The sequence below is a fragment of the Macrotis lagotis genome, chromosome 3 (genome assembly GCF_037893015.1).
Source record: "Macrotis lagotis isolate mMagLag1 chromosome 3, bilby.v1.9.chrom.fasta, whole genome shotgun sequence".
NCBI classification, from domain to species: Eukaryota; Metazoa; Chordata; class Mammalia; order Peramelemorphia; family Peramelidae; genus Macrotis; species Macrotis lagotis.
Window position 1 is genome coordinate 256,996,950 of NC_133660.1, and position 27,612 is coordinate 257,024,561.

The 27,612-nt window shown below is 37.6% G+C and overlaps 2 protein-coding genes and 1 long non-coding RNA gene across 3 annotated transcripts in view; 1 reads left to right on the forward strand and 2 right to left on the reverse strand.

Annotated features, from left to right (window-relative positions):
* The window catches only part of LOC141518430 (uncharacterized), a 94,644-nt gene extending 91,062 nt beyond the window's left edge, over positions 1–3,582 (reverse strand). The window contains exon 1 of the long non-coding RNA XR_012477196.1: positions 3,417–3,582. This is a non-coding gene — a long non-coding RNA (uncharacterized LOC141518430). The remainder of the gene's footprint in view (positions 1–3,416) is intronic.
* A 452-nt stretch (positions 3,583–4,034) lies between these two features.
* On the forward strand, positions 4,035–26,603 carry EIF3M (eukaryotic translation initiation factor 3 subunit M). Its single transcript, XM_074230432.1, has 11 exons — positions 4,035–4,164; positions 11,857–11,989; positions 13,450–13,588; positions 13,772–13,895; positions 14,026–14,120; positions 17,602–17,685; positions 18,411–18,510; positions 19,345–19,426; positions 24,846–24,989; positions 25,710–25,770; positions 26,313–26,603. Exons 1-11 carry the CDS (start codon positions 4,123–4,125, stop codon positions 26,431–26,433), a joined length of 1,125 nt encoding a protein of 374 aa, XP_074086533.1. The 5' UTR covers positions 4,035–4,122; the 3' UTR covers positions 26,434–26,603.
* Positions 26,559–27,612, reverse strand: part of CCDC73 (coiled-coil domain containing 73) — a 160,954-nt gene continuing 159,900 nt past the window's right edge. The window contains exon 18 of the mRNA XM_074230433.1: positions 26,559–27,274. Coding sequence (XP_074086534.1) covers positions 27,050–27,274 — 225 coding nt within the window. The 3' untranslated portion in view covers positions 26,559–27,049. The remainder of the gene's footprint in view (positions 27,275–27,612) is intronic.

Here is a 27,612-nt window from a genome sequence, read left to right on the forward strand (position 1 = left end):
GTCCATGAAATCATATAAAGAGTTAGACAAAACTGAACAACAGAGTTTATTTACTAAAACTTTTCATTTATATTGTATGTAATACATGATATGTGATCTATGTAGTCAAACACAAAGTCAACTTAGAATGAATTACCTTAATATATAGTACAGTTTTTAATATTTTTCAGAATCTATTATGTAAAATTATTTGACATAAGGAGACATTTTTCCACATAAACAATACACTCCTAAAATATCTGGCTGAGACTTGAAAGTAGGACCAGAGCACCAACAATTTTCGACTTTATAGGGTATTATTGTATGAGCTTTTGTTTTCACACAAAATTTAAAGGCAAGATACCTAGGATGGCAACTAGTCACCTTTCTAGGCTTTCTAATTAAAAAGATCCCACAAACATCACAAAAGGCTGGAAGCAGGGGGAGCAAGTGGTAAGCTATTGAAGTCTATTTTAATCTAAGAATTAAACAATAAAGAGAGTAGTTGAAATGTGAGTAGAATGAAGTATATAGATATAAGATGTGAAGACTGATCTGAAATGATTAAGATGGATGGGATATGGACAGTGAAGGAGGCAGACGGAAGAGTGACTGAAGTTATGAAACTGGGTTATGGGAAGGATTGGAGCTATCTCATTGGAAATAGGCAAGTTGGGAAAGGGAGTAGGTTTCAGGGGATATGGGCAGAGAAAATGAGTTGCATTTTGTACATATTGAATTTGAGAGACCTAAGTATCTCAAGCAAGCAGTTGTTGGTGTGAGATCAAAGTTTAGGGGAGAGATTGGACAAACCAAGAGAGAGGTACCAAGAAAACTGAGGGAAAAAGTAATTCAGAGGTGAAAGCAGTCAAGTGTCAAAAGTTGCAAAAAGGTCAAGGATCAAGATTGAGAAATGGCAATCTAGCAATTAAGAGATGCTTTGTAAACTTTAGAGAATGGTTTTCAAGTGGTTAGATTGAAAAGGTGAAGATGTGAACACAAGTGTAGAATGGCTTTTTTTCCCCTCCTAGAAATTTGGCTATTAAAAAAGGAGATGAGATACAAGATGATAGAGTCAAATGAAAGGGTTTTTAAAGGTTTTAGACTTCCAGATAAACAATATACTCTAAAGTATTTGTAGGAAGTTAGGGAGCAAGGAGATAAAGAAAAATGAAGATGAGGATGTGAAGGATGATCAAAGGAGCAAAGCCCAAAAGGAACCAAGATGGGACTAAGATACAAGCAGAAAGGGTTGGTATTGACCAAAAGTTCCTCCTCTTTTCCAAAGATTAGAGCAAAGAGATAATGGGGAAGAATAATGATATCAAACTCTAATAGAAAATGGGGGTCACTAATCTGTACATAGGGGGCAATCAGATGACACAGTTGAATGAATGCTGGGGCTGGAGTCAGGAAGACTAGTCCATTATGAATTCAAATCTTGCATTAGACACATAGCTGTGTAACCCTCAGCAAGTCACTTGACTTAGTTTCTTCATCTGTAAAATGAGTTGGAGAAGGAAATGCAAACAAGAAAAACCCAAATGGGGCTAGAAGAGTCAAACATGACTGAACAATAACAATCTATTCACAAGAATCCCTGAAAATAGTACATTGACTTAGTTTTAAATTTATTTTAAATAATTAGGTTTTATGGTATTTTTATTTATTATCAATTATATTTTAATATGGTTAGGATAGCAGTTAGAAATATTATAGGTCTCCTTTGAGAGCAAGATGTTTGACAACTCTGGTGATTTTTTTTCCCTTTATTTTCAAAGACCATGACATCAGGGAAGTGATGCCATGACATGCACATGACTTGGATTTGAGTGGGGGGGGGGATCTGGGTTAAGTCACCTGACTCACATTCTCTATAGAGTCATCTGGGTCCAGTAGCCATACGTGAGTCAGGACAACTGGAGATGGCCCTGGATGTGAGGCAAGCAGGGTTAAGTGACTTCCCAAGGTCACTCAGCTAGTGAGCATCAAGTATCTGAAGCTAGATTCAAACTCTCATCCTCATAACTCCAAGAGCGGTGTTCTATCCACTGTATCACCTAGTTGCCCACTGGTGTACCTCTGGTGAAAAAAGGTATAGAAAGGGTCCAAGCTAGATGGCTGTTATAGTCTCAGTGAAGTAGCTGAAGATTGAGAAGAAGAAAGGTTTGGAGAAGCTGATGACTGTAAATGTAGCAATAACCAAAGGAGACGACTGATATTTTTCTTTTTTCTTTGAACCACTTGAATGGTCCATACAAGTAGTTGGAGAAAATGTAAGAAGAGAAAAAAAAAAGACCAACCATCAACTCTAGCAGATTCTAACAAGCTAAAAAGGCAGGCTTCAAGTATAAAAATTATGATGGCCATCTGAAGATTTGTATTATTTAGTTCCAGAAGTTCCAACTAGGAGTAATGGGTAGAGATTGCAGAAACAGATTTAGGTTTGATGTAAGGAAAATTTTTCCCAGTAATTGGCCCAAGGAAGCATGAACTGAGTTGGAGGAGCAATAGGTTTGAAGACCAACATCTATATGACTTCAGAGTATATTTATCCCAGTTCAGATTAGTTGCCCTCTGTTGTCCTCTTCATCTCAGATTAGGTAAAGTTAGAGGTGTTCACCACGTTAGACACAAGATGATGGAGATTTACTACCATGTCAGAAGTTTTGATGTGCTATTGTAAAGAGGGTACCCATACCAATGAAATCTGAGACCCCCTGAAGTACTGATAGACTTGCTTATACTCTTTTCCAAAGCCTACTCTATGACTTTCACCAATTTTGCAAATACACGTGTGAAATAAAAAGTCAAAAGATATAGTTGACAATCATGTATGAGTCAGGCCGTCACTGGAGATCTATCAATTTTTTGCATCCTCCTAGAAATGCTCTAGGGTAAATATTTAGCTCCATCAGATGAATGGGAAAATTTATCAAATTGAGCAAAGGTTCTTCTGATCACCTCTACCCTCCTAAAAAAAGTGTTTTTTTAAAAAAAGGTTTCAATTCTGTTTTTCTGTTCAATTGAAATCAAGGAATGCTGTGTTGTGCTAAGACTTTTCTCAAATATATTCCTATTGTGTGGATTTTTTTTAATGTGCTGCCATGTCAATATCGCTTATGTATACCAAAACTCATTCCTGTGATCAACTCCTTTAGAATGTCACAAAAAGTCAAAGATAAAAAGGCAAATTTTCTATTTTATAAATTATATATATAGATAGATATATATATATGTAGATGTCTTAACCTTTTTGCCCTTAGTCTGAAACTTTGGCCCCATCTCAGAATAATTATTAATTCACTTTAGGAATGCCTAGATTTCAGTGGTTACTCAGAATAAAATCCGCGAATTGCTCCATTCCAGTTGGAGACGACGCAAATCGGAGCATCTCCTTTAATCGCTGAAGTTGGAGGCTACTTGGCTGGGAATACCTTTCTAATTCCATCAGGGCGGTTCCTTCTTTCCGTCCCCCCGGGACGCCCGCCGTCAGTCCCCCACTCTCTCGCGAGGGCCCCACGGAGGTTGGGGCGGTGAGCCCGGGGCTGGAGTCCGGCCGCGGCTGGCCCTGGGCACGAGCAGGGTCCTTGCCCCCTTGGGGTCCACTGGGCCCCTGCGGGCACCGCGGTATAAAGCGCCGCGCTCAGCTCGGGGTCCACGTCGGCCCACGGGGGTCCACGGAGGACGGGCCGATCTTAGGCCCCTTCCGGCCGGGCGCGCACGTGGCCGCCCTCCAGCCGCGCCTGCGCACGGGGCGGGGCGCGCTTCCGCTCTCGGGCGCTCCGGGGCTGCCCGACGGATCGCCGCAGGGGCCGCGGCAGGGGGGGGGGGGGGGGAGGCGGGCCGAGCCGGAAGCCGTTCCCGGGCTTCCGGAGGGGAAGGCGGGCCGGGGCCAGGCTGCGGCCGCCCCGCGGGCCACCATGAGGAGGAGGGGCCGGGCGAGGCGGCGGCCGCCCGTGCGGGCCTCGAGGGCTCCGGCCCCGGCAGGGCGGGCCCGGCCCCGCGGCCCCGCGGCCCCGCCTTCTCCCGCCCCGCTGTGCCCCGGAAGCAGTCGTGCGCCGGCGGCGCCGGACGCGGGCCTCTCTTCCGGTCGGCGTGGTCCCGCGAGCGGAGGCCGCGGAGGCGCCCGGAGCTTTCGCCATGAGCGTCCCGGCCTTCATCGACATCACCGAGGAGGACCAGGTCGGCGCCGGGGGCTCTCGGGGCGCGGGAGACGCGGAGCGGGCGGGAGAGGGCGGAGCGGCGGCGCCGGCTGCAGGGAGCCTCCGCGCGGGGCTGGCGGCGGAGAGCTCGGCCTCGGCGCCCGCCTCTTCCCCCTTGTCGCGCGGCCCCCTCCCGGGCCTCCGAAACGGGAAAGTGGGGCCGGAGGCGGTGCGGGCCGGGGGCCCGGGCCCGCGGGGTGAACGGAGGGGCCCCCTGTTCGGGGCCAGGACGGCAGCTGAGCACGCTGCCGGGCCCGGACCCGCCCCGGGCCGCGCTTGGGCTGTGCGCGCCTTCGCTGCCGGCTTCCCCCGGCTCTGTGCATGCTGTGGATCCGCGCCGAACTCGTGTTGTTACGGCTTTCCGCTCTTATCGATCGTTCTGTTATATACTAGGTGCTGGGATACTCAAAAGTGAAATTGTGGCAGTGGATAGAGCACCCGCCCTGGAGTCAGGAGGACCCGAGGTCAAATCCAGCCTCAGACACTTAATAATGACCCAGCTGTGTGGCCCTGGGCAGGCCACTTCACCCCACTGCCTTGCTAACAATAATAATAATAATAATAATTGCTCCTGACCTCAAAAAGAAGACATTCTGTCAGAAGAGATCACACGTACTAATACATACACAAGAGGCAGACTAAGTGATAGGAAGACAGAGAGGCATCCCTGAACCTTAAAGCTAAATTCTAGCACATGAGTGTGAGTTGGTGGGGGCCAGTCTGTACCGCAGTAAGGATCTGTTTGAAGAACTATTTTGTGATTATCTTGTTCTTGAAAAGAATTATACAGTGGTAAACTGTATATTTAAGATAAAATGAAACTCTTTGACTGTGGATCTCCTTGAAATTCTTTTTTGATAATGCAATAGTTTTAGTTGGTCATTTTGTTTTGTTTTTTTGTTTGTTGTTTTTTTTTTTTTTTGCAAGGTAACAGGGTTAAGTGATGTGCTTAAGGCCACAACACAACTAGGTCTGAAGTCTGAAGCTAAATTGAACTCAGAGCTAGTGCTCTTAATCTACTGCACCACCTAACTGCAGTAGTTTTGTAGGGTGGCCCATGAAAAATTCCTTGCCTAGCTTGAAAACTAAAAGAAATGATGAAGTTGAAGGGGGTTTTTTTTTTGCCTTAACTAGTAATTTTAAGTAGCATTTTAGGGAATTAAGAGAGATCTGTGTCCAATATCAAAAGAAACGCCATTTATGCTTCCTTCTATGATTCTAACCTCTTTAACTCTGAAGGTGACAAGTGGACCAAGCATTGCCTAATTGACAGAGTGAGAATGAAAAAGCATAGGCCATGTAGTTGAAAATAAAGGAAAAGAAAAAAGATATATATAGGGTGATAAGTTGGACTAATCATTAATCTCATATTTCCTATGTTCTGCATAGGGTACAATTAAATACTTTGATTTTCATGAAATGAGGGAGAGATTTTTTTGTTTAGGCTTGAGCCATTGAAAAAGCCTAGAGTCTTGGAAAATGATGGGTCTTGTGAGACCAGTGGCACTGGATGACAGATTTACATGCTGGGGGATGGGGGAGTAATAAAGTAGAAAAAGACTATAAAGAAAAGACCAGGTTATGAAAGCCTTTAAAAACTAAACTAGAGGGTGTTCTATTTGTTTCTGGAAGTAATGGAAATCCACCAGAATTTTGGAGGATCACTTGGACAGCGAATGGAGGATGAACTGCAATAAGGAGACTTTGTGGAAAAGCCCATCCAATTGGGTTATTGCAATAGTCCAGGCTTAATGTGATGAGAGTCTGCACCAGGGAGACACAGTGTCAGAGTGTAGAAGGAAGTATAAAGAAAACATAGACAGGTCTTGGCAGTTGAATAGACACTTAGTTTCTAAGTCTGAGTGACTTGGAAAGCTAGTTAATGGTAGTCTTGATGACAAGAAGGAAGGCTTGGGGGAAAGAGTTCAGTGTTGAACATGTTAAGATGAAGGTGTGTGTGTGGAACATCAAATTTGAGTTATGAAGATATAAAACTGAAGGTCTGCAGACAAGTTAAAACTGGTTGAGTAGATCTGAGAATCATAAGTATAGAGGTAATAATTAAATTTATGGGAGCTGATGAAATCATCAAGTGAAATAATAAAGAGGGAGAAGAGAAGAGAGACCAGGACAGAGCCCTGTGTGGACACCTATAACCTTAGTGGAGAATCTAGCAAAGGAATTGGTGGTGATGAGAAAGGATGAAACAGGACAGAGAAAGAAATGAATGATCCAGCAGGGCAGAGACTGTAGGAAGGTCAGGAAAAAAAAGAATATTGAGAAAGGACCATTCAATTTGGCATTTAAAGAGATTACTGGTGATTCTGAAGAGAGCTGTTTGAGTTGAATGATGAAGTCAGAAGCCAAACTGAAGGGTTGAGAGAATACAGTTTATAAAAGGGAGAAGAGATATATCACTAGCAGGGACAGATGCATTGAGAGTTTTTTTTTAAGAATGAAGACTTTGGGTGTGTTTGTAGGTAGCACAGAAGCAACCAGTAGTCAGGGATTGAAAGAATAGAGAGAATGGATGGAATATGCTGTCAGAGAAGACTAATGGATTAGGGTCATAGAGAGAGATTTGCCCCAGCAAACAGAAGTACCACCTCTTAAAATGAGACAGTAAGGTGACTTCTCTGAATCTGTAGTCCTGGGATCCTATTTGAGTATCACAGAGTGGTTTCTACATCAGACCATGTTTTTCCCATCTCTGAAATAGGTTCATCAAATCCTGGTATGTATCATATTGCTTTAAACTCCTTGATTCATCCAGTTTAGCGCATGGGGCAGTGAAGATGACAGGTGAAAACTACATGGTCATTGAATAGTCACTAGAGAATGATTCCCATGTGGACAAGACGTGAGTATCTTCTCATTTGGACCATTTTCTAGTTTGTGTCTCTCACAAGTCAGACTCCTTCACAGTCAGTGAAAGAAACTGGAGGTGCTTGGACACGACTGGCATTCAGGAGCCTCTGGGGATACAGAGAGAAAATAAGTTAGCACTGCCTTCAGTGAACTTTGTATTCTCTTTGGAAGAAAACAGTACATGAACTGAAAAATATATAAGTATGATCATTTGGGCCATTAATGCCAAGCTGTGTCTACATAAGATCTCTGAGAAACTCACTGCCTACCTATTAGATAATTAAGAAATTTTTCCTTACATCAAACCTTAATTTGTCCTTTTGCAGCTTCCACACTGCTCTTATTCTGTCTTAACATTAAGCAGCACTGCTTAATTTGATTACTGCAAAGCAGACCAACACTTTAAGATCTAAGCCTGTTCTTTTTCTCAAATACCTCATTCCTGCTGATCCATTTAATCATGATCCCCTCAAACTCTCCCCTAGCATCATAGACCCAAAGTTGTTTGTCCTTCATTTTCAGAGAATCAATGACATCACAGAATTATGGCTTGTCTTAAGCATGAATTGGATTTAAATGAGACCAAGCCTCCCTCTCTCTGAGTCATTGGTGTTCAGTGGCAGGTCAGAAGTTAAGAAGTCTGAGGATGGCCCAGAATACAGTGGATGACCCTGGCAGCATCAATGTCTGACCAAGTTGTAGCCCTCCACAGTGCTTGGCATTGGAACAAATGTTGTTCTCTCCCCATTCTCCTGAGAAAGTATTCACATGGTTAGTTAGATCTCTCTCTAACTCGATGACAGGATTGAGGCCTGTTGATGACCCTGGCCTGGTTTAGCCATCGCCTGGGACAGTTAACTGGGGTATGACTACTGCAATTAGCAATAGCTTCTAAACAGCCCTCCCACCGGAGGTGCTGGGCCCCCTGAACAACCCCTCCCCCTACAGATGCCAAGCCTTTGGTAAACAATTGTGGATTGGTTGCTATCCCATTTATAATAATACAATTTCCTTTGGTACAATACCCATTGGGTGGCAATTACTTAATATTCATGAAACTAGTTAATTGACCACCTAGCCATTGCATGTTTGGATTGAAGGGAACAGGACAACCACATTGTTTCCATTCAAAGTTGAGTGTTCTTTGGATGGTGGCAGTGTGTCCACAGAGCTGATTGTGTGTTGATACGGGGAGCAGTTAGACCAGACCCCTCCCAGAGCTCACTACTGTCCATTTACTGATAGGACCCCTGTTGTTCCTTTTCTTGCTCCTATGAACAAAACTGCCCATCTGCCTACAGTTCTTAGAGTGTCTCTAGGAATCTGGCTAAAGAAGGGGAGTGGCAACCCCATCTCTGTATCTATCTCTTAGGTACATGTCCATTTGCATGTTGTGTCTGTCGGCAGCCCCCCTTCCCCATGAGATTGAGCTCTATCAGAACTCCCAGGAACTATTTTTTGTATCCCCCAGGGCTCAGCCAGGCACATAGTATGTAGTAAGTGCTTCATAAATGTTGGTGGACGAGTAGTACCTTTGCTATATAATGGGAACCATGTACGGGTAAAGGCTTAAGTATAGAATTTTTGTAGCCTGATTACCTTTTAGTTCCACCCTGGTTTCATTTTTTTTAAAGACTAAAACTCAAACATCCTTTAATTTTATGATTGTACTTATATGTTCTTTAATGTTTCATTAATATTCCCCTTTACTGGACAAAGGAAGAGAAACACAGAAATATCTTGCACCATAGGATTTAAATACAGAATGGTTAGGGAGATGTCAAGAAAGGTGGCAGTCCAGAAGATGTAGGTGCTCAGCTCTGTTCTGTTGAAGGCTTTGGGGTGATTCTCCTTGCTGAGGCAAAAATGTAGCAGCTTCAGCAAACTGCTAGAGTGGAGTTCCTATGTTCTAATCATTGAATGATTCTTTTTTTTTTTTTTAGATTTTTTTAATTAGAAAGGAAAATAAGCCAAATTTAGCAAAGAAATGTTTTTCACATATAGAATGTTAATGGTGGGGTACAGCATATGTGTTGTTTTGTGACAGGGAGGTCAAGGTGCATCTTCCTGAGCAAGACTAGGAGGTGAGTTGAGGGAATTCAAGGAATGATACACTGAGTGAAGGCAGAAGGATAGGGTTTGGTCTGTATGCCACATTCAAGGAGCAACTTGGCCTCCACTTTGACTGGAATGCCAAGTTTGTGAAGGGAAGTGGAATAGTTTGAAATATGACTGACTAGTAAATAGGAATCCAAATAGTGGAGGGTTTTAAGTGCTAGACTGATCAGGATCTAGTTTAGAGCAATGAGATGTTGAAGGATAATGGTGGTTATGCCTCAGGAAGGTTCTTTTGGGCAGCTCTCTACAGGATGGATCAAAGAGATGAGACTAAAAGCAGGAAGACTCATTAAGAGAATAAAGGTTGAGTGTGGAGGGAGAGATCTGGAGGTGTTGAGGTAGGACAGACTAGGCTTGTTTGAGAATACTCAAGCACAGCTGAGGAGAGTAGGAAATTTGTGACTCAAAAGGAAATGGGGATGTCTAGATCCAGTGGAGCTTTGTCTGTTTTGGACATAATAAGTTTTAGGTGCCCAGGGACCATCCAGGAGGATAATTGCAAAATAGGTTGGTGTTACTTTGCCCATCTAGCAGTGAATTCAGATAAAGAAGATGTCCATTAAGAAAAAGGACTAGAATCATAGAAACTTGGAAGAATTAATGACCTAAACAATGCACTAATTTGATACTTCCTGGAAGCATAAATCCTTCACAATATCCACCAACCTTAATAAAAACATCTAAATTTCTGTCCAAAGCAGGAGAAAGACTACCTGCAATTCAACTTCGTCCTTTCAAAACAAAACAAGACTTTTATAGTCCAGACAAGCAAAATGGTTTTCTCTGTGCAACAAAAATCTTTACCTGCTTATTTGTAAATGCCTTTAGGGCATTATATTTATTACTGTATTTTAAACTCTTCAGGAAGATGATTTGTTTTAAAAATATACTTAGATTGTAATTTTAAAATTCTGTATGTATATTCTATGTAAACATGTATGTGTGCACTTTTTATATCTGTCTCCATTGGTTCCAGATATGTAATACCAAACTCTTACATGGGTTTGTACATTCAGTTTTAATATATTCAAATTCATTTAGTTATTAAGTACCCTTTGCACTAGGTCTGAGTTCCAGGAATACAAATAAAATGAATGAAATAATCCCTGCTAACAGTATTTTTAAGGCGAGAAATAAGTAGTACTAATCTCAGTGTATCCAGAATAAACACAAACTCCTTAAATGCAAATTAGTGTGCTAGGGAGGGGGGCCCTAGCATCAGAAGGACAAAAGTAAAAAGCAAATTCTGTAGAAAGCTAGAAGTACCATGAGCACATTGGTTCTACAACTTTAGCAGATTGGATGATTATTGTCTTAGAAGGCAGGGAAAGAGATCAACCCCAATAGAATGTGGCACACACTAATAAGGAGAAATGGGCTGAGCATCAGATCCTAGAGTGGGGGAGAGGGGGATATCTGGAGAATGGGACCAGTGATTAAAGAGTCACTCTGGCTCTAGATCTGAGCTTCTCCCTAAAGCTAACTATTCATTTATTTCTGGTGCATTATTCGCTTGGGAGTTAATGAGATGAGCCAACGCACAAGTATAGGTTTATTTATTGTATGTAAAACAGCTATATATATGTGCAGTCCTTCATATCTCAGGAGCTCAGTAAATATTTGTTGATGGAGGAAAAAGAGTAATTATTTGAAAAAGCAATAACACAGTTCACTAATAAGATCCTTTTCCTGTCAACATTGTTGCACTGTATACTTCTTTAACATTCTCTTGACATTTTGCCCTTTTTCATCCTTTTGAGACTAAATTTGCTGTATCGTGACAGCACTTGGATGAGAAAAGAAATTATAAGGGGGAGGGGGAAAGGAAGATTGTTTTAGTTTTCCTAAAGCAAAGATTCTTAACCTTCTTTTTGGTCAGAGACTTCTCAGAATAATGATTTTTTTTTTAAGGTTTTTGCTAGGCAATGGGGTTAAGTGGCTTGCCCAAGGCCACACAGCTAGGTAATTATTAAGTGTCTGAGACCAGATTTGAACCCAAGTACTCCTGACTCCAGGGCCGGTGTTTTATCCACTGTGCCACCTAGCCACCCCAGAATAATGATTTTAAAGCCAAAAATTTTTAAAGATTGGGTAGGTGGTGCAGTGGATAGGGCACGAGCCCTGGAATCAGGTGGTCCTGAGTTCAAATTTGACCTCAGCCATTTAATGTTTACTAGCTGTGTAACCTTGGGCAACTCCATTGCCTTGCAAAAAAAAAACAACCCAAAATATTTCAGATTGAAAATGAACCAATCACATTAAAAGTTATCAAAACATTTTTAAAATGCTTTAAGTTCACAGGCTCCAGTTTAAGAACCCCTGCCTTAAAGTATCTGAATATGGAACTTTGAGGTATTTAAGAGTCGCCAGGAAGTTCTTTACAGTTCCAGATAGTTTTCTATCTTTGTATTTGATTGTAGTTATATTTCTATTTTGACTTGGGGGGGGGGGCAGAAATAGAGTCTCATTCTGAAGGAAAACCACCTGAGACTGCAGAGCTAATGGGGGAAGGCAGTTGGTCAGTAGCTACAGCCTCTTGTTCTATCTTTTCTAAACAGGTTTGTATAGGTGTGAATGTGTTTGTATAAATCTGTGTCCATGGACAAGTATATAGATATGTAGATATTTGTGTCTGTTTATTTAAGTAGATATATAAATCTTATATACAATTTCTTTGGGTTGATAGGCTGCAGAACTTCGAGCTTACCTGAAATCTAAAGGAGCTGAAATCTCTGAAGAGAATTCTGAAGGTGGACTCCATGTAGATTTAGCTCAGATCATTGAAGCTTGTGATGTTTGTCTAAAAGAGGATGATAAAGGTTTGTCACTGATGTTGCTTTTTTCTTTGTAGAAAATTCATACCATTTCATTGAGCATGCTAATATTCTCCTTAGGAAAGATTTTCCTGTGATGGTTATTTTAAAGTTTCTGTTATTTCATTGAGACATGATGAACAGAATCTTTCAAAATGTCCCTGAGTCCACTGAATGTAATGGTAGGCCAGCCTTCTGAAAACCAGCCCACCTCAACTTTTTGCTTTCTTTGACCTGTTGGTTGTGTGGTCTCAGTTGTGTGAATACTTCTAGCTATCCTCCAGCTCAGCTTCTCAGGTTCTAAATCATTCCTTGTTAAGGGAACTTCAGTTTTTGACTCAATCTGCCCCTTAAGTTATATGATTTTGCCAAATATTATATTAACCAGTAGTATTAGAGTCACTCTTTATTAAACACCTATTTCTTATAAGATCTATTATATCTTACTATGAGAGAGGCAGTGTGCCATAATAGAGGGTTAGCCCTGGATCACGAAAACCAAATTAAATTCCTGCTAGCTACAGTACCACTGGCAAGCTACTTTTAAGCATTAAGTGCTTGAAGTAATTTCTCTTAAGACTGGATTACAGAGATAGTGCTGGGTTGCTTTGGTCAAGGTAAGCTCCTACAATGAAGAGAGTGTGCCTCCAAAGCAAAAAAAAAAACAACCTTACTATTGAACAGTCTTAAAGTGGGTTTGAACAAAAGATAGCTAATGGAGATTTTTTCTTCTTGATGACATCTATATTAAAAGAACAAATAATACTTTATGTATTTTCAGATTCTTTAGAAGAAATCTGTAGAGATCTAAACAATATTATCGACCAACTTTGTTGTTTTAAAGCAGTAAAATTATGAAAACTGGGAAATTCTAACGCTGCTGACCACAGACAGATTGTATTAGGCATATTCTTAATATTATGACACTGAAAAATGGAAATGGTGCACTCATAATTCATTTCCCAAATATCACTTAACATTGCTTTTATTGGTTTGTTGGCTTTTCCATATGTAGTATAAGCTTGTTGGATTTAAATGAATAGTCTTAAATAAGCCTGAGCAATTAAACAAATCCAACAGATAAATTACATTTGAATAGCATGCCAGTGAAAATGTATATATGTGTAGCTGATGATGCAGTCATCAGATATTTGCGTATGAATCTGTAAATGTGTATATTTTACACATATATCTATAGCTTCATCCAAGTCCCTGAATGTTGTAAATTCAAAAATTTCCATAATTTGGGTTGATAAGGGACTTCATTTTTGATGCAGTAGGTTGAAGAAAAAGAATATCTTAGCTTTCTCCTCACAGTGTTACAAGGAGCCAGATTAGATCTTGTTAACATGTTAGAAACTTTTTTAAAGATCTTTATCAAAATACATACCGTATATAAATATTCCTTTAGCAAAAGTATTAGTATTTTTGTATCACAATTGATTGAACTACTAATGTTTGTATAGATGTCGAGAGTGTGATGAACAGCGTTGTATCCCTCCTCTTGATCTTGGAGCCTGACAAGCAAGAAGCTTTAATTGAAAGCCTGTGTGAAAAGCTGGTTAAATTTCGGGAAGGTGAACGTCCGTCCCTGAGGCTGCAATTGTAAGCAAAATTTAGAGAAAGCTGGGATTTGAGAAAATTTTACAGTATCACTTGTAGAATGATTTTTGGAAATTATTGCTATCCATATTTAATAGGCATAAATAATTAACACCACAAACATGGGAAAGCATACAGATTCATCTTAAGGTAATAGTTGGTCCTAAATCTTTTCTTTTTGACTAGGTTGAGCAATCTTTTCCATGGAATGGATAAGAACACTCCTGTAAGATACACAGTCTATTGCAGTCTTATTAAAGTAGCAGCATCTTGTGGTGCCATTCAGTACATTCCAACTGAATTGGATCAGGTAAGTTATTTGACAGAGTAGAATTTTAATTCTAAAAAGAAAAAGGTCAGAAGTTCTAGTGATATATTTTTTTAAACCCTGGAATTGTTCTGTTGTGAGCCAGACTTTGATCCTCTTCTCATTCCTGTAGGTTCGGAAATGGATTTCTGACTGGAACCTTAACACTGAAAAAAAACATACTCTTTTGAGGCTCCTTTATGAAGCTCTTGTGGACTGCAAAAAGAGGTACTTGGAACTAATGAAGTCATTTAGCATTCAGTTCAGGGATCATGGGCTGGTGAGGGTCTTTTCATAGACAGGTATAGTGGATAACATTTAAGAAGGGTGAGGAGTTAGGTTCTACTTTCTAAATCATAAGATTGCCATAAATCTCTTTCTGTGCATTTTACCCCTCTGCATCTGTTCAGATTGGTATCTTAAGAGCTTCTTCGTTTAATTCTAAGTTAAACAATTCAATCTAGAAAGATGACTGTAAAGTTAATAGTGGAATCTTTTTGCAATCTGTAAACTTAAAAAAAAGTAAAAACTCTTGCTTTTGTTCTGAAAATGGTACAAATGTTAATCCTCAAGCTTCATAGCTTTATGCCAAGTTTATTATTTAATGGTGCTTTGATGTCTTGGTGCGTGGCAGTGCTATCTCTGTTGTTTAATGGCAAAGGGGGTCTATCAATCAAAGTTAACTCAATCAAAGTCTCTTGTGTAAACAGTATCTTTGAGACAAAACTTTGTGGTAGACATTGCTAAATGGGTACCTATTAAACTTTCCCAAAAGATTATTTGGGCATTCTAAGACTAGTCTTGAACCCAGCAGATTTCTCACACCCAAAATGCTAGTTTTTTTGTTTATTTATTTTTAAGTTCCACTGACTTAATAGCATAGCTAGAAATGACAGGTTTGATACAACTATATAGTGCTTTTACTTGTGAAGGGTAGCCCTTTATTTTCAAAAGGAAAACTCTGGGATTGGGATTTTCTATTAACTTTAGACTGCCTGGTAATTTTATCATCCCTGGAAGTGTATTAATTCATTTCATTTACTTATTTATTCATTTAGTGTCAAAGATGAATCTTTAGGGTAGTTTCAGTATACACTTTTACCCTGGTTCTTGTGGCTGAAAGATCAGGCAAGAACAACAGTGTTCATTCTCCCTCCCTCCTCTGTTTCCTTATGGGTGGGTTAATTTTGATTCTTTATTAAATATTACTTGAGTTAAAATCATGTAAATCTTTTTTCAGACAAACTATGTAAGAACCTATAGCAAATTTTGGAATTTTGTTTATCTTGAAAGTTAGAAAATCGGAAAGTTTTTCAGAGCAGTTACTCTTCTTGGCAGACAAGAAACCAAGCAGGGACCTTGCACTCATTATCCTCAATCAGTGGGCACCATGTCCACCCTGCTGGGAAACCCATAGCAGCCTTTCAGTCCTAGAGCTTTTAAGATGTCAGTAGAGACAGTATAGAGAAGGTAATAAAAAATAATAACAAACATTTATAAATGAAATCCTTTGTTTTAGAAGTCATTAGAGCCATATTTTCTTGGCTTCAGATTTTCATTATTTAAAGGATCCCAGATTTTTAGAATCATTTGTGAATATGACTCTTGAAATTAAAGTTGTTTTTAAAATTGATATTAAGGCTTTTTTTAAGTTCACCATAAGATCAGATTATGTCTGACCTTTCCCAAGTAGCAAGAAAGGTTAAGCAAGTATCTTAAATAACATTTTAGTTAAAGGTGAGAAGGTAAGCATCTTTTCCAATGTTGTCTGCTCCTCCCTCCCATCCCCTTCCTGCCCTTTATTAATGCTTTCATTGTCAGACAGAGAACCTGCCTTTTTTAGACTGAGGATGCTTCTAAACAGGTTCACTCCTCAGTTTCTTGTATGTCACATCAGTTAGTAAATATTACTATCAAGGTAGCTTCCTTCCTCCTTACCAGTTCAGCCAGGGCTCACTGTCCAAATTATGTTATGTCCCAACCCTCCTTGTGCTGGAGAACTGAAACTGACCCTTGAAGTTTCATGAGCATTTTTTGGACCATGTGGAAGTCATGAATGAGCTCATTGACTGCCCTAGCTCCCACTTCTGGAGTCTGCCCTTTTGCCAAGAGCACTGGATTAGGAATCAGGAGACCACAAGTTATAGTCCAGTTCTAGCATTGACTGTTATGTGAGTAAGTTACATTTTATGAATCTTTCTTCATCTATACAATGATGATTTGGGCAAGATCATGAAATTCCCTTCCACTCTGTAGACTCTTGGGTGAGAAGTAGGCCAGGCTGATTATTAAGCCATTTAAAAATTTAACCTGAGAAGAAATGTTTAAAAATGAATCTTTCCCCTTCTCCTCAAAGCCTATAGTGGATTTTATCTCTTAAATAGTAAATTTTATTTTCTATTTAAACAAATAGTAAATTTTTATTTACTGCTTGTAACTATTTGTTGAAAGAGTCCAAATAAAGTGATGCTTCTTGTAAAGTCAGCTTGAGTTTCACAGATTTATCATTTGATAAAATTGACTATATTAGAATTGATACTTTAAGAAAGCTTTTAATATTAGACTAAGAGGTTTAGCAAAACAACACCAGTTTTTGTTTCGATGCCACAAAGCAAGTAGTTATGAATAAAGTAAAATCAGTCGGAATATTGGTGATGATGTCCGCTGACATTTATTTAGTACTTTTAAGGTCTGCCAAACCCTTTACAGTTATTCCTTCCACATTGCAGGATTACCCTGAAATCTGGAAAATCTGAGTCCTACCTTCATAAAGTCTGAGTTTTTTTTCTTTTTTTCTTTATGGGATGTTTAAAATACCTTATTATAAAATTCATGTTGATATCATACAGTACTATACATATATTTTATGCATTTCTGACTTTCTAAACTTTTTCTTTATCATCTACTGGTCTTCATTTGTCATCTTTGGTTTCTGCAAAACTTCCCCCAAATTCCCATTTAATTTTTTATGCCAACCCACAGTATATCAAAACTGTGATGGGGGAATGGTGTGATATGGAAAGGATAACTGTGTAGATTCTTACTTGGTTTTCAGCAAAGAACACTTCCAAGAAAGTGCCACTAATAAAGTGAGGGAAGCTCAGAAAGGTTAATGACTTGTCCAGTGCAGTATATAGCCCAGCATTCTTATCCAATACACAAGTAGACTACATTTAGACTTTCATTTTGTAAAATGAGTATTATAGCATCATTCTTATTTGAGATAGAGGGGTGACCCCTGGCATTCTCTTTACTACATTTAAATTTTCTCTTTTATTCAGTACATGAATTCTGACTGTAAATTGGAAAGAAAAAAGATCTCTGGTAAACCTACTTTGAGTATTTGGATTTTTTGGAATAGCATTTATGGTTTTTAAAATAAGTGGTACAACTCCTACTTATTTTTCCCCTGATTGAATCCAGATGTGTCTATAGTAAAGTATTCTAGTAAATAACAGAAAGCTATTCCTTCTACCTAGGTGAAACTTTCTTTGACTAGTGCTTGATCAGTTAAAAAGAATGAAAATAAACATTTTGTAAAAGTCTAGATCTAATTTGCCCTTTTTTGCTAGTTAAAATTGATCACCATATTATTTTGAGGATAATTACATTTTAATTTTGTCTTTAAACTGAAGTTACAGAAATATTTAGATGGCAGTTAAAATGATTGTTCAGAGTTCCTAAAACAACATCTTTTTTTTTTCCTTAGTGAGACTGCTTCAAAAGTCATGGTGGAGTTGTTAGGAAGTTACACAGAGGACAATGCTTCTCAGGCTCGGGTTGATGCTCACAGGTAATTGTCAGAAGGCTTCAGAGGAGTCCCTCAAAAGTTTTGTAAAAACAGATTCTTTGTATAGTGACACTAATGTTTTCTGGTGCTAGATTTGTGACTACTACAAATAAGTCATATTATTCATAGATTTTAGCATAATTAAATCTATAAATAGAAATGAGAATAGTGTTAAGAGCAGGAATTGCAGGAAAGAACCACATGAGATTGGAGAACTCTGGTCCTTGTTTCAGTAGTATGGCATTAAGACCCCCTCCAACTGTAAATGAACTAGAAGATTCTCAGCTAATTGGAGTTCTTCAGAATAGTTTGGAGTCATCAAATTCAAAGACCTTCCTAATGAGCATGCTTTGTGAAGGTCAGGAAAATCTGGCGCCTCGCCAAGACTCTCAATAGGCATGTGGCGTTTTTGAAATAGGTATAATTTATATCATTGGGAAGGGAGAGGCCCCCTCCCCCCCAATCCGGGTAATGCTTCTACTGAGACATTGTTGAGTTCTTTAATTGGGCATCTGGACCTAATGAACTCAGTTTATAGCTTTTTCATTTGAACTCCTTGCTAAGTGTTGTTTTCCATGTTTTTTAGATGTTTGGCTTTTGCCCATTTGATGTGCGCCACAACAACTTGAGCAAATTAGGTTATACTCTGCCAAAAAACCTGTAAAAATAACAAGGAGACTATGAAAAATATTCTTACCTTTAAAAATAAGATACTCTTTTTTCACTAGGTGTATTGTAAGAGCATTGAAAGATCCAAATGCCTTCCTTTTTGACCACCTTCTTACTTTAAAACCAGTCAAGTTTTTGGAAGGGGAGCTTATTCATGATGTAAGTATCTCTTTAATATGAAAATGTTCTGTTCATTAGATTTGCATTCTTATCTTGCATTATGATACAACATCTGACTTTGTGTTTTTTGTCAGTGAACATTAAATTTAAATGTGAACAGGTGGAAAAAGGCAGAAGAGAGAGAAAACCCATTCAGTCTGTGTTAGCTTTTGCCCTCCCTGGCTGTCCAGTCTATAGTATTAAGCAAGCGTGTACATTCAACCTGCTTTTTGGGGGTAGCTAGATGACTGAATGTATGCATTGAAGATCTGAGTTCAAATTCAGTGTTAGACACCTACTAGCTATAAACTGTAAACCATTTTCTGGTATGGAAAGTCGCTTAACTTCTGTTCAACTTACTCTGTGGAGAAGGAAATAACAAACCACTCCAGTATCTTTGCCAAGAAAACCCATTTTAATATGCTATGGTCCACAGAATCACAGAAAGTCAGGACTCTGAACAGCAGCAACAACAATCTATGCAAGAAACTTGCCTCATTTTAATATGAACAAAAAGCATAAGTGGGAAGAGAAATCTTTTGGAATTTAAATCGGGGGCAAGTTTGAATGAATTTAGGATTATTTCTGTTTGTGTATTATTTGTGCCTTTGCCCTTCTTAACCTAGATAATTGAGAATTGGCTAGATTATTGCTGTCTCCTAATTAAATGAGATCTGAAAACAAATTAGAGGAACATGTTAAAAGAGCCTTTTACTACTTTTTGTTACCAGAAGTTATGAAAATGAGTTTGGATTTTTTATAAATATGGCATGGCTTGTTTTCTGTTTATACAACACTTTACCATATCAGATTTATTTTCTTCCATTTACCTAGCTTTTAACCATTTTCGTGAGTGCTAAATTGGCATCATATGTTAAGTTTTACCAGAATAATAAGGACTTCATTGATTCTCTTGGTAAGTTTTGAGATTTTTTTTTTATTATAAGAAATAGGATGGAGGGTACCTGTCATTTTACTTCTATTTGTTGCCTAGACTTTAACTTTTTTTTTTCGGTTGACCTTGGGAATGGGGGGGGGCGTTTTCACTCTTGCAGTGGAATGGGAAACCAAGAAGAGAAGAGTCAGTGAACATAATGGAAACGGCAGAAACTAGGGAACCTGGGCTTTGACTCCATCTCTCTGCTACTTGTGACTTCAGACAAATCTTTAATCTTTCTGAACCTTGGGTTTCTTTATAAAAAGACAAGTTGAATTGGGTGATCTTTAGGCTTTCTTCCAGTTCTTAAATACTATGTTCAAATACAGGAATATCATTATAGTATAGTTATGTTAGAAAATTATAGAGGAGTTGAGAAGTAAGAAGGATCCTGGTCCAACCAGTATAGACTTGGAAAATGTCTATGGGAAGGAATAGCAAAGAGAGGAGCTGACCTCAGAGAAAAAAAGCTGAACAGCATTATCCTAGTATTTGCTCTGAGAATCAAAGAATTTGAGGGTAAGTATTCATTTTATTTAAAAGAAAATATTAATCTCTTAGATTGAAAGATTCAATATTTAGGGAGGACAACAAATCTACCCTTCTGAAACTCCAACAAAATTAATTACTTGCCAGTTTGGGTGGTGTTTTGTTTTGTTTTTTAACTTTCCCCCAAGGGTGGTTGCTATTTAAGTTTTACATGCACTTAAAGCCTTTTAATATAACTGACAAATTTCAAGCAAGAACATTAAAACTAAGGTATTGAACTTTAATGATATTGTATCATGTTTTTCTTGCAAGTGGTTGTGTAGAATTAGGATGACTTTAGGCAGATAACTGACTTTCTTGCTGCTGTAGACCAGAGCCATCAATTAGAACAATCCCTGCCAGGAAGGAGAGACTTAGAAAATTACATAGTAACAATATCTATGGTTTTTTCTATTTTTGTTGTGATATTTTCCATTTACATTAGGACCTGGTTCATTCCTTGGGCCTCACCTTGGAGTCCTTTGCAGCCTCTGCTCTAGGCAGCAGCCTTTCATTAGGCTAAGAAATTGCAGAGAGGATGCTGCAAGGGAGGGAGTGGTGGTCTTCTACCTCTAAACTCAGCCTGTATTGAGCATATAAGGCCACTTGTCTTCATTGATTATATAGACTAAAGTTGATTTAACAAAAGGAATAAGACATTAGATTAAATAATTTTTTGTCAAATGGGAATAAAGATGCTCCATTTAAAAAAAGATGGAGAAGAATGGTTTTCATTCACATTAGGGACATTCATGTTGTTGGTAATTGGTTGGACAGTCCTTTTTCCCTTGATCATATTCATATCATTGTTTACACCATAAGGGATAATTAACTTTTCCTCACCCATTTCAGTTAGTCTGTAGTTAGGCTGTGAAATTTTAGCAAGACCATGTGGTGTCATTAATAGTGACTTCTATAAGGAGATGTCATTAAGACCTACTGTGTGACCCTGAAGGAAGTTACTGACCACCCCACTGACCAGGCTTCTCACCCAGAAGTTCCTGTCCAACCCCTCAGTATTACTTAGTGTTCTTGATTTATCTTAAGAAAATATACAGCAGTTCAAACTAAAATAAATTATAATTTGGAGAAATTAAATTTGTCCTGAGTCTTGGGTTTAAGATTAGAATTTAAGAAATAATCTAGTATCTTTCCCCCCCCCCCCCCATTTTATAGATGAAAAACCAGAGATCTAGAGCAGTCAGGTGACTTGTGACTGGAAAGGAACAATTGTCTTTTAACTTTAAAGCAAAGAAGCTTTTTTTTCCCCATGGACAGAATCTAGTCTTACTATATAAATATTTTATTTGTCTTCAATTATATAATACTACTTTCTACCAATCATTTTTTTGTATGGATTTGAATTTTACAATTTCCCCCACCCTACAGAAGGCAATTTGATAATCTTTACATTGTTTCCATGATATACATTGATCAAACAGAATCTAGTCTTATTAGGGCTTTTAATTTCCTCCTGGGGCATTTTTTTTTGTTTTTGCAAGGCAATGGGGTTAAGTGACTTGCCCAAGGCCACACAGCTACATAATTTTTAAGTGTCTGAAGCCGTATTTGAACTCAGATTCTCCTGACTCCAGGGCCAGTGCTCTATCTACTGTGCCACCTAGCCGCTCCCTGGGTCATATTTCTGAGTCATTTATTCAAAATTCATGTGCAAAAATACTTTAGCCCAAATCACTAAGTTAAAAAAAAACTGGGAAGCTTTAGTGCTTGAATTATCTAAAGCTAGTAGTTTGTGAAGATGCTGTTGTTTTAGGTTCTGGCTTTATTGCTCTAGCTGGCCTAGGAGTCTGTGTAGGTCAGAAGTAAAATTTAGAATTACTATCACTTTTCCCCATCCAAAACAACTAATTTTGAATAAGCTCAATTGTTAGAGGTTTGTGAGGGCTGCACAGTTAAGATTTTGCAATATCCCCTGGCTCGCCCTATTAGCCTTTAATTTGTGCATTGGCTAATTTATATTACTTCTGAATTTAAACCACAGGTAGGTATCAGGGAAGGCCTTTGTTGATCTTTGGGGAGAGGTATCTTTCCAGACTTTTCCTGCTTCCTTAGCGAAACATAAGGCCGAAGGGGCGGTCAGAGAAACTGGAGGCCGGCGGTGCCTGGGCTGCGAGGCCGGGCTGCGAGGCCGGGCCCGGGCCCGAGGTGCCTGGGCTGCGAGGCCGGGCCCGGGCCCGAGGTGCCTGGGCTGCGAGGCCGGGCCTCCTGGCGGCTGCGCCGGGATGCGGGTGTCGGCGGCCTTTATCGGTAATTAACACCCCGGCCCTCCCCCGCGCGGGTAATTGACTGTTTCCTGTGGCGGCATTAAAATGGCGGCGCCCGGATTGCCGCTTTGTAGGACAGGGGTCAGTGACGATGCAGAAATTGTTCAATGGTGCAATTTTTTTTATTACTGCATTAAGGTTTTGACATATTAGTAATGAATAAATGTTTCCATAAATTAGTTTTTTTTATAACTTTGACATTGAAATATTGACGCTGAACACTGACTTCTTTTTTGAAAAGTGTCATTTTCCAAAACAAAGCACATCCAGGGGCAGGCAGCCTTTTACACTTAAAGCTTTGGCTTAACTGTTGGGAATTTTGAGGTTATCTTTTCTAAAAGCTAAAAATTTGGTCCTTTGTCTCAAAAGAAAACTATCAGAATCACCAGCTATGCTTGCTTCTAGGGAAAAAAGGAACTTTGTTCCCTTAAGATTTGTTAGTGTGTGATTATACGTTGCAAAATGCAGCAATTACATTTTATTTCAGTGATATTTTAAAATTTGTATCCTCTACATTCTGAAATTTCTTAGTTTGGCAAGGCCATATTACCATTTTATTGAGCTTGTTTAAGTAAATTGCCTATAGTAGATTTCTGATATGTAAGTAGAATGTGGATAGTATAGGGTAGTTTGTGTTAGATAAGAATACATAATTAAGCTATAATTAATTGGGGGGAAAGGATTTTAGAATTTTCAAGAGTTTTTCCTAAAATGTTATGGAATTTTCCAGTGAGTATACTATTTGTTGGAATTTGAACCTCAAATGAATTTTTGAGAGTTTCAAGCATATCTTTGGGGAGATGTGTTTAATGAGTTAAGATATAACATCAATTTAACAAAAAGAAATAACTTTTATTAAATAAAAATATTAAAGATTGTAGCTGTAGTTCTTTGAGAATGACTTTAAAACTTTTAATAGGTCGAAGAAGCTGACTTGGATAGCTTTTGTCAATTCTTACAGGTGTCCTCAGTTAGAATTTGTTGTTTTATTAACACTGACAACTTGGGCCAACTGTAGCATAATCTTGTGTCAACTGAATCGCCCTAACATGTCCACATTTAATCTGATGTTATTCAGTTACTACCTTCTTGCTTCAGAAAGTTAATCAGCATCTTATTTGCATTTGTTAATTAGGGTTAATGTGCACTAATTGATTTTTTGATGCTTGTAGATTTCCATTAAGCCCAGTTAGCAATAGTTGCTAGTGTACCTCATTCATTTGAGTTATGATGATCATGTTTTTGTTGAATCTGTGCCAGATAGGGAGCCTGCATCATAATTATAGCTAATTAACACAAGATCATTATGCCCTGTATTAATGTGCATCCCTGAACTTCCATTAATGTAGGAATGTTATAAATTTCAAACTTAAATATTTTCAGTGCCAGTATCTATAGAAATTAACAAGTTGTCTAAAAGAAATGTTGCATTTTGTTGTTGTTTTTTAAAAATAATTGCAATTTGAACAAACTGGGCTCCATTTATATTGAAGCATTAGAACTGTTATTTGTCCTTAAAGAGAAAAGAGGCTGACAAAAGAATTCTGGATTAATTTTTGGAAACTTGTCTCTTGAAAAGTATATGGAATTTGTACAAGTAGTTGTACTAACTAGTTTTGTAACTCGACATTCCTTCACATGGCAAAACTTTTGATGGCCTAGTCATCTCTCATTTGGCTTTTTAAAACCCAGGTTTACACACAGTTTTCCCCTGTGAGTACTTGTTGGCTTTTTGTAGCTGTTCGTATCAAAATATTGGGTCCTTTATCTCAAAAGAGAAAACTACCTTCAATAAATAAAGAAAATAAAGAGAAAACATGGTCTTCAATAAATCATTTTCTTAAGCCTCAATTTCTAAATCTATATGAACGTAGGCCACAACATATTAACTAGACATTAAATGAATGAGTTGAACAAGTATATATTACTTATACATATAGTTCAACTTTTGGAAGTGGTACAAACTATTGTGCTTCATTCTCTATATAAGTTCTTGCTCTTAATGTTCAACTTTTTATATTCAATAAGCCTGTAAATGGAAATTTTGCCCAACTAACAACTAGTTAGTGATATGAATATTTTATTTTATATTTGGTAGGTAGGGAAGATTATTAAAATTTGAAATTAGAAATGGAATTAGTATAAAAGTTAATAAATGATTGAAAGAGTTCTAGGTATCAGTTAGGACAGGAAAATTATATTTTAATTCTCTCAGTAACTAAAAAGGAGATAATTCACTTTTAGCATTATATAATTGGCTCTGTTATTGAAAAAGTATCTCTAGAAAAAAATTATTTTACATGAAATTTGTCTTAACATAGGATCATTAAGTACAGGTTACCTCATAGAGTTTTTGATAAACAGCAAAAATAACTGAAGTGATTTGCCCACATAAAATGCTTCATAATTATCTAATGATTAATTAACAGTTTTCTCTCCACATTACTTTAGCATAATTAGTGTCTAATTACAAATGTTCTTTTAAATAATGACTTTTTAACCAAAAGTTAGACTTAGTTGTAAATAATTGGTTTCTTTGGTTATACTTTGATATTCATTGGGTCTTCAATTCTCTTATCTTTCAGGCTTGTTGCATGAACAGAATATGGCAAAAATGAGACTCCTTACTTTTATGGGAATGGCAGTAGACAATAAAGAAATCTCTTTTGACACAATGCAACAAGAACTTCAGATTGGAGCTGATGATGTGGAAGCATTTGTTATTGATGGTAAGGACCATTAGATTTTTTTCCAAGAGTAGATGTCTGTGTTTAGCTCTGTTAATACTACAGACCCTTAGTATGACGACATTGTTTTGTATAGATTCAGATATACCACAATTTAAATCATTCTGCCCTAAAACAATAAAAATCTGATGGATATACAATTAGCCTATACTTATCATAGGTTATATTCCTTGTCATACCCCCAAAAGTAGTATATTAAGCGAATCAGCTGCATTAAGACCATTAAGTAATGTTCAGCTCTGAGTAGTTTTCAGTTTTTACATATATCCATGTGTGTATGAATTTCCAAAGACAAATTCAGCAAATAAAAATTGATTTATAAAGCAAAAGCTTATAAACATGTAGACTGTTTAAATGGCTCTCAGTGACCTGTGTCTAATAATTTATAGAGAATGTTTAGTCATTTCTTTCTTACTGCCATTAAAACAGGATGTGTTTGTAAAAGGGAGCAGTTCATAAAAATTATACAGGATATTGCATTAATAGATTGGCACATCAACTATAGAATGCATGCATGACCTTCATTCTTAACTGCCTCATGTTATTTTGATTATCATTAGTTTGGAATATCACAGTAGAATACTTTCTATGTTTTGATATAATATGTTAAAAAGATTTCTAATGGAGTGTTTATAAAAGTATGGATCCTCACTGTCTTTGTCTTATTCCTTAAAACAAATCATATAAAAAAATTTTTTTCAGCTGTAAGAACTAAGATGGTTTACTGCAAAATTGACCAAACACAGAAAAAAGTAGTTGTCAGGTAAGACATGTATTCTTTGCAGTTTTTTTGTAGACCTATTTAATGTGTTTTAATTATTTAACTTATTTTATATCTGTTTACTATTTTAACTAGAAGCAAGGCATTGTTCCTATCAGCTGCCTGTAGTTAAATAGTTGCTATTTATCATAATTTTTATTAAAGTTCAGACTGAATGTGATTAGCTTATTTAATGAAAGAGTCCTATTTTCCAGCACATTTCATTTAATGACCCAGCATTGGCAAGAATACTAATGACTTTTATGTCTGCTTTTATATAGTTGTGCAGAGCAGTAGAAAGTCTGGAATCAATATGGTGAAGACTTTAAATGTATACGTTATATATACACATATATATATATATATATGTATTCATATTATATAATCTCCCACAAGTCTATTCTGATTTGAGGGTATAAATTAGTTTTTTCCTATATTGAACTTTGCTTTTAATAAGAATAGAACATTAAAACTGGAATTTAGCAGATTATTGTAGAGTAAAAACACTTTTGCTAACATTTTTCTTTCAATTCTTCTATTTGTAGTCATAGCACACATCGGACATTTGGAAAGCAGCAATGGCAACAGCTGTATGATACACTAAACGCCTGGAAACAAAACTTGAACCAAGTGAAAAACAGCCTTCTCAGTCTTTCTGATACCTAAATTTTTATGAATGATTTTGTTCTCTTTAGAGAAAATTCTAAATCATAGTAAAACATTCTAAAACAAATTTTGATACTGTCTTGAAGTTTATTGTCTCAAATTTCAAGTTAAAAAAAATACTATACCAGAAATTTCAGGAACAAAAATAATAAATTACGTAAAGGAAACCATTTTATTGACGTCTATGCTGTAAATTTTGTTCTTTCTTGAAAGGGGCTATTTTGGAAATAACTCTTTTGAGGTGAGGGAGCATCAAGACCAGAAAGGGGGAAGGATATATGGAGGAAAGAAGAAAGGAATCAAGATTTCTAAACAGAATTTAATTTTTGAAGAGAAGGTTACCATTTAGGATGATTGTTCATTAAAGAAGTGTTTGCAGAATTGGATACTTGACTGGAATAAAATGGCTTCACCGTATCAACAAAAGTCAGAAAGTTGAGGATGTTTTTAAATTATAGTAAGATTAATAATCATCATCATCAATCATTATATCCTGTTTGGTTCAAAATACAGCATTCTAGTTAACTGGTTGCCCTGTAAAGAGTATCCATTCAGGAATCAACTTTGTTCAACTACTTATTTTAATATGTCTTCAGATTTTCATTTTCTGGTTTCTTTATTCTAACATCTCTTCAGATTTTCGTTTTCTGGTTTCTTTAGACTTTTCCAAACTTAGAAACTTTTCAATTTCATTAATTTGTTTTTTTATTGAAATGTCCTGCAACTGCCAGTCAACCTCTTCCTCACCAAGGGAACAGTCAGTGAAATCAGCCGTGTCTTTATTCTGTGCTGCTTGAAAGGGTCTGGATGGCAGGCTGGCATTCAGGAGTTGTGGTTTGTCCTAGAAAAGAACACACCAGCTGTCATTTGGATTCTACTCTGTTGTACATTATTATCATCCATTGTGACTTTATACAATTAGAAAGAAATAACATCTGGGAGAAAGCAACTGCAGCATAGAAATATGACATTGCCTTTGCCTACCTGGATACATAATCCTTAGAAACATGCCTAATTTAGAAATCTTACTGTTTAAAAGGAATAGCAAATAGTTCTTTAGAGGAGCTCTAAAAAAGACAAGCGGATATTAAAAAGGGAGAATAGATTTAAATTGGTGAAGATAAAAATCTATTTGTCTTCTACTCCCTTCCCTTCCCACAAGAAATGTCTATTTTTTTC